This window comes from Leucoraja erinacea, chromosome 11, assembly GCF_028641065.1.
Source record: "Leucoraja erinacea ecotype New England chromosome 11, Leri_hhj_1, whole genome shotgun sequence".
Classification (NCBI taxonomy): domain Eukaryota; kingdom Metazoa; phylum Chordata; class Chondrichthyes; order Rajiformes; family Rajidae; genus Leucoraja; species Leucoraja erinaceus.
In genome coordinates, this window is record NC_073387.1 from 20,717,134 (window position 1) to 20,729,300 (window position 12,167).

Consider the following 12,167-nt stretch of genomic DNA (forward strand, 5'->3'; position numbering starts at 1 on the left):
GGAACCAGCATCTGCAGTTCTTTTCTCCACAATATTACACGTTGGGAATGAACGTAATAACAACTTGTCACTTTGTCCTGCACGTGTATCTTCTGAGTGACACCTGATTGAATGATTGATTCATACTTTTATTGTCACATGTGACATGTCACAGTGAAATTCTTTGTTTTGCATACCATTATAGTCTCCAATGGTCCCCCTTTGTTCTCAATGCCCCCCCCCCCCCCACGCCAGGCCCCCCTTTGTTCTCCCGGAGGAGCATCCTTGACCAATCTCTGGCTCCCACCATGGACCTGTGCTCGGCTGCCCACCTGTAGCCCCCTCCATGAGTGACACCCAAGCAGCCCCCCCCCCCCCCCCCCCAAACAGTGACACCTGTACCCCCCCCCCCCCCCCCTCATCTTTACTATGGGTGTTCAGTCACTCTACACCTCCATTCCCCACCAGGAAGGTCTTAAAGCCCTCTGTTTCTTCCTTGGCCGCAGAACCCGCTAATTTCCCTCTACCAACACTCTCCGCTGCACTAGCAGAGCTGATCCTTACCCTTAACAACTTTGATTTGTCCCATTCCTCCAAATCCATGGGTCCCAGCTATGCCTGGGCCCCAGCAAAGCTTGGCTCTTTGTAGGGTACGTCGGCCAATCACTATTCCAGGCGTGCACTGGCCCTATTCACAAACTGTACTTCTGCTACATTGATCAATGCATCAGTGTTACGTCCTGCACTCATGCAGAACTCACTGACTTCATTAACTTTACTACCATCCTGCACTCAAATTTACTTGGACCAGCTCCGGCATCTCCCTACCATTTCTTGATCCCACCGTCTCCATCACAGGAGACAGACTATCAACTGACATCTATTATAAACCCACTGAATCCCACAGCTATCTAGACCACCCACTCTTCTTCCTGTAAAGACTCCATCCCCAACTCCCAATTCCTCCGTCTACACCGCATCTGCACCTAGGATGAGGTATTCCATACCAGGACATGGGAGATGTCCTCATTCTTTAGGGAACGGGGGATCCCCTCTTCCATCATAGATGAGGCCCTCACTAGGGTCTCCTCGTTATTCCGCAGCTCCGCTCTTCCTCCCCTCCAGTCGTAACAGGGACCGAGACCCCCTAGTCCTCACCTTCCAACCCATCAGCCATCACATACAGCACATAATTCTCCATCATTATTGAAACATCCAATGGATCCCACCACTAGCCGCATCTACCCATCTCCACCGCATTCTGCAGAGACTGTTCGCTCCGCAACTCCCTGGTCAACTCATCTCTTCCCACCCAACCTACCCCCTCCCCAGGTACTTTCCCCTGCAACCGTGGGAGATGCAACCCCTGTCCCTATACCTCCCCACCTGACTCAGTCCAAGGACCCGACAGTCTTTTCAGTAAATTGGAGAATTCAATATTCATACTGCTGGGGAGTAAACTAGCCAAGCAAAATATGAGGTGCTGCTCCTCCAATTTACGGTGGGACTCTGGCCAATGAGGAGGCCAGGACAAAAAGGTTGGATTCGGAATGGGAGGGGGAGTTGAAGTGCTGAGCCACCGGGAGATCAGGTTGGTTATTGCGAACTGAGCGAAGGTGTTGGGCGAAGCGATCGCCAAGCCTACGCTTGGTCTCACCGATGTAGAGCAGCTGACACCTAGAGCAGCGGATGCAATAGATGAGGTTGGAGGAGGTGCAGGTGAACCTCTATAGCACCATATCTCGCTTGGGCAGCTTACACCCCAGGGGTAATAGTTTATATGTCTCCAACTTATGGTAACCCTTGCTTTCCTTCTCTCTCCGTCCATCCCCATCCTAGTTCTCCAACTAGTTTCACTGTCCTGATTAATTCTACTGTTTGTATGCCTCCTGGTCACCTTCCCCAGAGCCAACAATAAACAATCTATATTTTCCTGATCATCGTCAAGTTGATTTGTCGTTTTCACACCTTACCCTTCCATAGCTCTCGACTCCGTCCCCTGACTCTCAGTCTGAAGAAGGGTCTCGACACAAAACAAAGGAGGAGTAAAAGGTAGAGAGAGAGAAAGCCATTGCTTCTTTCTAGAGATGCTGTCTGTCCCGCTGAGTTACTTCGGCATTTAGTGTCCGCTTCCCAACCCAACTGCTCCGCGCCGTCCACGCAGCCGCACGTGACCACACCCCCTTGGTGGCCCCGCCCCTTGGTGACACAGGTGCCCCGCCCCTTTCTTCCTCGCCCATCCTGAATAGGCTCAGGCCCCGCCCCTCCTCCCCTGGTGCCCCGCCCCTCCTCACCTGGTGCCCCGCCCCTCCTCACCTTATGCCCCGCCCCTCCTCACCTTATGCCCCGCCCCCTCCGTGCCGCTCAAAGATCGCTATTGGATCGTTGGTGCCGTCTGGCAGCCCCAGCTGACCCCCTCAGTGACCGTTGGCCCCGCCTCCTTGCTGAAGGCTCCGTGCCACCCAAAGATCTTATAGCGTGCCGCCCGCCCTCGCGGCCACACGTGACACCGCCTTTAAAGTCATACCTGCGCCCCGCCCCCTCGCCCTTCATGAATGGGCAATTCCGACCCCGCCCCCTCCTCACCTAATGGCCCCGCCCCTCCATACCTGCGGCCCCGCCCCCTGTCAATCACGTCGCGGGCGGGCAGCGCTTGGCGGTTTCAGATCTGCCGAGCCTGTCGCTAGATGGGACGTTTCATCCACACGCCGGCTGCCTGCACGTTCTGCCGGTTCTCCTCGGAAGACGTAGGAAAGTCATTATCTTGAGGAGTGGCAAGGAGTTTTACGCATAGATTTGTGTTATCTTGTCACAAGTCATCCCCAGTCTAGAGCCACCGGCGGGCTCGCGTAAGGATTGCAGCCGCGAGCCCGTGCCTAGGCCCCGGCCTGTGGGCACCGACCCTATCGGAAGAGCAGCTACCCGCATGCAGGGCACGTACAGTTCACCGTAAGAGAAAGAGCGAACAGAAACAAATCCTGGGTATAAAAACATAAAGGAGATTTCAAATACAAAGTCATGGAGGGGCAGAGGAATGAGGCTTCGGGTTCTTCCCGGGGCAAGGAGAAGTCCGGCAAGTCAAAGAAGAGCCTGGACGAAGGAGAGAAGAAAACCAAGTTTGTGAGTCTTTAACTTTTTTTCTATTAAGAAGGAGGAGTAAAAGGTAGAGAGAGAAAGCCACCCCTAACCCTTATCAACCTGTCATGGACTCTTATTGAAGAGACTTACCCTGGAATTAACTTCTCTCACTCAGTTGTTCACACCAAAGTCAAGGAAATGTTGTTGATTGATGACGGAGTGCTACTATGCCCTAGATTTAACGAGATATGTTCTTACTGTTAGCAAAGCGGAACACAACTAACTGTGTGTGGTACTTCCTTGTTGAAGAAATGTTGGTTTGTTTTCTGCTTTCAACATTTTTTTGCAGTGGAGCTAAGTGTACTGCAATTTTTTTAACACGTTGCTCAAGACCTTTCACCTCCTGTCATGATGCATGCCACAGTTAGTAAACTTAGACAAATATCGTTAATTACCCTTAGGACTGGTACAGGGGTCTGCAGTATCCGAAGTTTGTAAACTGAGCCAAGCATGTAAATTACATTGTTTTTATTTTGCTGTGGATCACTTTATTGTTTTCAGGTTAACAAACATTGTTTTATTTTCTAATTTAAACATCAGGAAACTTTGGTTTCCTGTTTATTTAAAACACTTCTGCTTCAAATTTTCTAATATTGCTGTTGGATTAGAGCCATCCAGTAACATGAACACCATTATACATGAACAACATACATAGATTATACCAGAAAGAGGTTACAGAGGTTTTGAATAAATCATGTTAGACAGCTGTTTTGTAATGTGACCTCTTGAGATAGAGATATGACAGTAAGGTGGGAGTATAACAAGTTACTTCCATGGCATAGAAACAAAGAACTGCAGATGCTGGTTTATACCAAAATGTAAACACTAAGTGCTACATCGACAACTCATCGCGGCTAACTCCTGCACCCGTGCAGAACCTATGGACATACGATACGATACATTATATCCAAATCATTTTTCTCCAGAGATGCTGCCCGACCCACTGAGTTACTCCAGCACTTTGTTCCTATGTTTGTTAATTCCTTTGCAGTGTCTTTTAATGTCTTTTAACGTGAGTATTTTTATCATTATAATTGAGAATCATTGAGCAGCTTTATTGTGTGTCATATTAGCTTGTTTCCTTAATACTTGAAGGAGGCCAATTCAGTATAAGTCCACACTAGCTCAAGGAACAATCACAATTCTCACTTTTTTCCTATATTCCCATCAACTACCCTCACTAACACTAAAAGCAACTTACATTTTAGTTTACAAATCTCTAAGATTTGGGCTGATAGAACTTCCTGGCAGAAGTATATACAATTATGAAAGGTATGGATAGGGTAGTCAGTCAACCTTTATCCGTGGATAGAAAAATCAAATATTAGAGGACATAGTTTTAATGTGAGATGGGCAAAGTTTAAAGGAGTTTTGCAGGGCAAATCTTTTACACAGAGAGGGCTGAATGCCTGTAACGTGCAGTAGTGGGGTGGTGGTTAAAACAGATATGTTAGTGGCATTTTAAAAGCTTTAGGAGAGGCATATGGATATGTAAAGAATGGAAGGATGAGGGGTATGTGCAGGTCGATAAGAGAGGGTCTTGGCATTATGTTTGTCTCAGATATGTTGGGCTGAAGGGCCTGTTCTAATGCTGTACTGTTCTATGTTTTATGAAACTGGAGTAACTAGAAAACCTGTACAGTCACAGGCAGAATGGGCAAGTTCTACACAGACAGCACTGGAATTCAGGATTGAACCCGGGTCACTGAACTGTAAGGCAGCAGCTCCATTATCTGTCAAATTGAAGCAATATTGCAAAATAATACAGCAGCAAAACGATGTGAATGCTTTGTTGTGGATTTGCTCTGATGGCGCATTAACCCCAACTACCAACTCTCATCAGCTCGCTACAGATGTTTCCTGAAGTTGATTATTGCCAGCATCTCCGATGACAGATGACTGTTATCAATGGAAATTCCACACGTGCTTTGTCTAACTGGCAGAACACAATTTTGATGCCCCTTTGCATTTATATTAACTTAATGCATTGAAATTTGCTTCTAAATTTTGGTAGAATATAGTTTACAAGCAGGCTACATTCTATGGGCAATTACTGGAAGTAGCAGGGGTGCTTGACCGCAGAAAAATGGATGGCTAACTACAATTAGTTTAGTTTAAAGATACAACATGGAAACAGACCCTTTGGTCCACCGATTCCACGATGACTATCGATCACCCTTTCACACTAGTTCTGTTATCCCACTGTCTCATCCATTTCCTACACATTAGTGGCAATTTATGGAGGCCATTTATTCCACAAACCCGCACGTCTTTGGGACATGCGAGGAATCCCGGAGCACCCAGAGGAAACCCACATTGGTGCAGGGAAAAGGTGGAAACTCTACAAAAACAGCACCCGAGGACAGTAGCGAACCCGGCGTTTGGTGCTGTGAATGCCGCACATTACAGAGCTTTGGTGGGATCATACATGGAGTACTGTGTGCAGTCTCTGTCTATTTTTCTTACAAAGAGAAAGTATAGCAAAGTATTAACAGGACTGATTTAATAGATGGCAGAATTATTCCATGAGATGAGAATAAATTGTCTTGGTTTGTAAGCATTTGCATTTAAATGAATGAGAGAGAATCCAGTGGAAGCCTCTAAAATTCTTGTCAGGCTAGACAGTCTGAATGTACAAATGGGTGTTTCCCTAGAATGGGATATCATGAACAGCAGATTTGGGTTATGGGGCATTTAAGAATGAGCTGAGATATTTCTTCTTTAAGGGTGATCTTATCTGGTGGGCAGTCAGGGGCTGAAACGTGCCAGTTGAATAGGTGGGAAAGGCCAAAATACTTATTGCACGCAAATGAGCCCCTCAAAACACAATACAAGATTACAGTTCATAAAATATGGAGTGGAATTGAACTGACCAGCTCTTTTTTGGCCAGCACAGACATTTATGAATGGGATGTGTAACTTTTTATGATTCATTTGAAAATAATCTGCAGGAGAAGTAAGAGTACCTGAAGTATTTTTACTATTTCAATCACTTTTTTTTGGTACACCGAGCAGCTTGGTATAATCTGGAATGTATTACCTAGAAACATGTCAAAATTGGTTCAGTTCTAACTCTCAATAGTTGATCAGATATGTATGTGAAAATATATGTTCAGGGCTGAAGCGGAGTGAAAATAACTACCTCTTCACAAGTCTTGGGACAGATTGACAAAATGCTGATTCTGATTGTAGTGATTTTCAGCTGGTTATTTTGATCATAACCTGTTTGTCAAGAGGTTTGCGTAATAAATCTATATCAAACAGCCATTCAGTTTGTTTTGTAAAACGTTTGAGTGAAATTTACAAATAAACAAAGATGTTGGAAACAAAATCTTTAAAAGTTCTGGAAATGCTCAGCAGTTCCGGCAGCATCTTTGTGAAGCGAAACAGTTAATGTCTCGGGTCCAACTTCCTTTGTAAGAGGAGTTTGCCTGAGGAGTTTGTTGGCTTTCCACTGCAAGTGGCAGCATTGTTTTTTTTAAATCAAGACTGAGTTTACCTTTGCACATTCAGGTTGCAACTCCAACCAAGTGTTTGGTTCATAGGAGAACAAAGTAGTGAATGAAACTAAAATAAAAGCACCAAACAGTGGAAGAAGCACCAGGCAGGTTAGGTAAAATGTGGAGAGTGGAAACTGATTGGGGTTCCAGGTGAAGGCTTGTAACCTTTCGAACACAAAACAATACAGCAGCAACAGGCCCACAATGTCTGTGCTGAACACATTGCCAAGTTAAACTAAACTCCTCTGCCTGCACACGACTAGTACCCCGCCACTCCCTGCATATCCATTTGAATTTTATTTTGCATTTCACTTTTGCTGCATTTCTCTTTGTTTCTGTTGTCACTAGTTGTTGGAAGATTGTACCCCTGCAATTGAATTGAATTGAATTGAATTTCCTTTATTGTCATTCAGACCTTACGGTCTGAACGAAATTTCGTGCCTGCAGTCATACATACAATGATACAATAATAACAACAATAAACACAAATTAACTTCCACCACAGTGAGTCCTCCAAACACCTCCTCACTGTGGTGGAGGCAAAAATCTTAGGGTTGCAGTCTCTCCCTCTGCTCCCCCTGCGCTGAGGCGATTCCCCACCGGGCGATGGTACAAACAGTCCCTCAGCTCACCGAACCCCGCGAACAGGCCGGTTCAAACACTGCGGCCCGGGGTGGTCGAAGCCGCCGCACCTCCAGTCCAGCACACGCAGCCGCCGGCCCGCGGCTGAACCCAGGACTCTGGACACCGCCGCCAGAACGTCGTCCCAGCCACCGGAGCACCGTCCCAGCCCCCGGACCGGATCGCCCTCACGTGAGTACCGTTCCACCCTCGGGCTGAGCCACTCCAGCGGCAGTGCCGTTCCTCCCTCGGGCTGGGCCACTCCAGCGGGAGTGCCGTTCCTCCCTCGGGCTGGGCCACTCCAGCGGGAGTGCCGTTCCTCCCTCGGGCTGGGCCACTCCAGCGGGAGTGCCGTTCCTCCCTCGGGCTGGGCCACTCCAGCGGGAGTGCCGTTCCTCCCTCGGGCTGGGCCACTCCCGCGGGAGTGCCGTTCCTCCCTTGGGCTGGGCCACTCCGACGGGAGTGCCGTTCCTCCCTCGGGCTGGGCCACTCCAGCGGGAGTGCCGTTCCTCCCTCGGGCTGGGCCACTCCAGCGGGAGTGCCGTTCCTCCCTCGGGCTGGGCCAATCCAGCGGGAGTGCCGTTCCTCCCTCGGGCTGGGCCACTCCAGCGGGAGTGCCGTTCCACCCTCAGACTGGGCCACTCCAGCGGGAGTGCCGTTCCACCCTCAGGCTGGGCCATTCCAGCGGGAGTGCCGTTCCTCCCTCAGGCTGGGCCACTCCAGCCCCTCACCATGCTGCTCTCACGGGAGCACCGTTCCATCCCGGGCTGGGCCGGGAACGAGCCCAGGACGAGTCCTGTCAGCTGCCTCCAGAGTCCCGAGGTCGCCGGCTCTGCCGGAGACAAAGAAGGGGGATACGACAAAAGGTCGTATTCCCCCGAAGGGAGTGACAGCAGCCCCCGTTTCACCCCCCACCCCCCTCACCACATAAACACAGCCTAAAAACCAAAAACATAACTAGACAAAAACGAAAAAAAACAATACAAAAAAGTAAAAACCAACGGACTGCAGGCGAGCCGCTGCTGCCAGGGCAGCGCCGCCACTGTGAGGGTTGCACCTTGTGCAAAGTAAGTTATACTGAACTGAAGTAATGATTTAGTTTGTCATAGGGTGTGAAAACGCCCTTTGGCCCAACTTGCCCATGCCGACCAACATGCCCCATCTACACGTCCTAATTGCCTGCGTTTGGGCCATAGCCTTCTAAACCTATCCTAAGCATGTACCTGTCTGTAGATGTTTTACTGTTTAGTGTGCATATTCTCAAGGATATCCTCAAGAATCTATTAAAACTGCACAGAATAAATAAGCTCCTTGCAATGAGGTCTGCAATAAAATGGCATATCAAATCCATTATCTCATTCATTACTGTACTTCCTTTGATCCTGATTTCAATTAGATCTGGAATTATATATATATTGATCACATATGGGTCCTGCAGTGTTTGCATTAATCAAGTATATTTAAAGTAAAATAACCTATTTCTCAAAGGAGGAAAAGACAATTTCAATTCAGATGAAGTAGGGCCAGGCCACTGAATTATTCCAGCACTTTGCGTTACATGCAAGATTCCAGCATCCGCAGTTCCTGTGCCTTCCCTTTATTTCAGATCAACCTTGGTAATGAGAATTAAGATTGACCCTTGAGATGAATCAGCTATAACAAATTCTGCTCATGGGAAAACTAGCAATTAGGGAATACTTGATTCTGGATAATACAGGCTGTTTTTGAAAGACATTGCTGGTATTAATGTTGCACTAGATAAAATAGTGACCAGGCAAACTGGGTTTTCAACATTGTTGTATGTGAAGCTTGCGGAATGCTGGATTATGCCACACTTTGGCACTACCTGTTGCATTTTCTTTACAGCTATGCTGTAAAAGATTCGTAACCTCAGGCAGTTTCTTCCTCCTTTTGAAAATACATTCCTTTTCTGAAATACCAACCTTGATACTGATAACTCTGCAAATTCGGAACTCTCTCAACTTTCTTTGCTCTCCTGAATCCTTGAATATTTTGCACCTCCTTCTGTATCCATCTCCTCTTGTTCTCTGTTTGAATTACTTCATTCAAGCATTCCACTCTCTGATACATGAACTATGATTGTGGCACATTACTTATTTGTCTGCCAATCAGATCTGCAATCCAACTGTTCTGCTTTTCAGCTTCCTGTAGTCCAAATATAAATATTTTAAAGCAAACTGCAGGTGCAGAAATTTTATCTAGAACTTAAATTCAGTACAAAATCTTTCCAACAAATATTGTTGCTACAAAACAGCCAATGTAGACATTGAACAGATGAGTTTGGGGTGGTGTCGATGGGAGAGAGGTAGGAGGCTTTAGATAGGTATGGAATGAGCTCGCATGAATGGATGAAACTTAGAGCAAATAAACTAAATACAAAAACAGTAGCTCCATTAGTACAAACTACAGTACTGAAGGAAACCAGCGGATCAGGCAGCATCTGGGGAGGGAATGGACAGGTGACGTTTCAGGTCAGGACCCTTCTTCAGAACAATACATAAGAAGGGTCCGTTTCCTCTTCCTGTTTTGCTCAAGATTCTGCAGTATCTGGTGCCTTCATTTGTACAGTTCCTTCAATTCCGAGATACATCAGAACAAAGATGGCCAAAGGTGATCCTGTGGTAAAGAATATATAAGATGCGAATGGTGAATAAAATGTTATTTATTGATGTTGGTACAACTCTGGTCATATCACAATGAAGGAGTGTGTGTGTGTGGCACGATCATTGAACTGAAGGGTCTCCGCTTATGCTGTGTTCCCTGGGGACTCTCACACACCGTTGTGGCTGTTTAAGGTCTGTTTATAATTTTAATGTAGTTATGTATCTTGTTGCTTTTTGTATGACTGTTGGCAAATCAAATTCCTTGTATGTTTACATACTTGTCTAATAAATTAATTACAATTTTAAATAATTTTAACGTGGAATGGTATAGAGAGAGCCTTCCATTGATCTGGAGTGGAAGGCTTAGTTGGCATTGGTGGGGTTGTGGAAATGGATGTCAGAAGAAGGGTCTCAACCCGAAACGTCACCCATTCCTTCTCTCCAGAGATGCTGCCTGTCCTACTGAGTTACTCCAGCTTTTTTGTGTCCACATAAGACTAAATGGCCACAGACTATGGCAAGTTACAGGAGCGTAACATCCAGGAAGTAGTAAAGTTTTGAGTTTGTAGACATGATTCATGTTCCTGGCCTGTTATCCAGTGATGCTTTATAGTTCAGAATGTGGAATGGAGGAAATGCAACACACTCCCACACTTAACTTAGTGATATGCAACTAGGTTGTGGTGAGGATTGAGGGAGAAATATTGGCCAGAATAGTCTGGATAACTTCCCTGATGTTTATTGAAATAGTGCCTGACAAACCTATGTATCCACTTGACAGGGCAAAATGGACTTATCTGAGAAATAATACTTATTCAGTCTCTCAGTGGAGCATCATTCTAGATTTTCGTCCTTGATTCACTGGAGTCGATTGCAATCCTGAAATCATGTTGATTCAGAGACAAATGAGTTATAACTGCAATTTGTGTCTTTTTCTCAAAAGTTGAATTGAAGCAAACTGCGAATGATCAAGAACTGGGTGGAAAGCAAAGCTATGTTGGAAAATTTAAATTCTGAAGTCGGAGTTGTACAGGATAGAAACACTATGAAGAAAGGTCCCAATTCAAATGTTGTCTCTCCTTGTTCTCCAGATAGGCTGCCTAATCTGCTGAGTTGCTTCAGTACTTTGTGTCGTTTTTTTGTAAACCAGCATCTGCAGTTCCTCTACAGTCTCCATCTGTATGACCTATTTACGTGTCAATATAACTTTGTTTTATATATCATAATATATTCCCATTCAGGGCTCTCACTTAACTTTTTTTTCCTGTCGCCAGCCGGGCAACCTCGGCAGCATTTTAGGTTGCCAAATGACAGTTTAGGTGGTCATTTAAGACGGCTTGCATAACGCGTGTAATAATGTGCTCGGACGAAGTGCGTAGTTACCAGTCGGAATTATGCTCAATGAAGCATTCACATATTATTTCTGCTTGAAATAAAGTCACAAACTAAACACATTCACCAATCAAGACATGATATATACCACAATGACATGCAGCAAAATTATAATACAGTATCTAATCTCTTTTTACACATTGTAATTAATGCAATTTCTATTATTTCTTTCCACTTCCAAACAGAAATGTGGTTGGATTATTCAGCGTATGATCAAACTGTGTCAATAAATCATGGACCATGGTAACATATATGCTTAACCATGCACATTACAGATTGATGCAAGCATGTTTTCTGTGATAGACTGAAAATTATCATGACATGGCCATAGCATGGGCTATTATTGCTATTGGTACAGAAACACTCTCGCTTCCCACATAATTTATCCACAACAAAATATACAGGTTGCAAGGAAATTTCTAAAGGCATTTTATGATAAAAGCTGTTAAAACTGATTATACCCATCTGACAGGTTAAACATTACACTAACTGACAAGAGATGGTTAAAGGACATAACTGCAGCAAATGTTCTTTTGGTAATATGCTTAAAGATGTCAAAACGCCACATTACCGGACATTCAGATTAGATGTATGTGCTGTGAAAAGCAATGAAGATACCCAGTTTGTACTCACCAGATTTAAAAAAAAATTATTGATAAATGCTGTTTCCATCATTCCCACTTCAGAATTAACATTAAAATTTCAACTGAACTATTTCCTGACCAAATTTGTGATGTATAGAAGTAGAAGTATGTGTAGAAATAAAATCTGGATAAATCCAACGTATAGTTGTGAATGTTGCTCATTAAATAACTACAGTACTGATACTCCATATTAAGTGCATTGATTTTAAAATGAATTCTGTAATAACGTGCCGACGATAGCAATGCCATTCGAACACTGCGATTTTAAT

General features: G+C 45.2%; 1 protein-coding gene across 2 annotated transcripts in view; it reads left to right on the forward strand.

Moving 5' to 3' along the window:
- Positions 1-2,606: 2,606 nt before the first annotated feature.
- Positions 2,607-12,167, forward strand: part of LOC129701509 (protein diaphanous homolog 1-like) — a 168,510-nt gene continuing 158,949 nt past the window's right edge. The window contains exon 1 of one of the 2 annotated variants that reach the window (XM_055642739.1): positions 2,607-3,099. In XM_055642739.1, coding sequence (XP_055498714.1) covers positions 2,998-3,099 — 102 coding nt within the window. In that variant the 5' untranslated portion in view covers positions 2,607-2,997. The remainder of the gene's footprint in view (positions 3,100-12,167) is intronic. The other variant, XM_055642740.1, reaches the window with a different exon arrangement.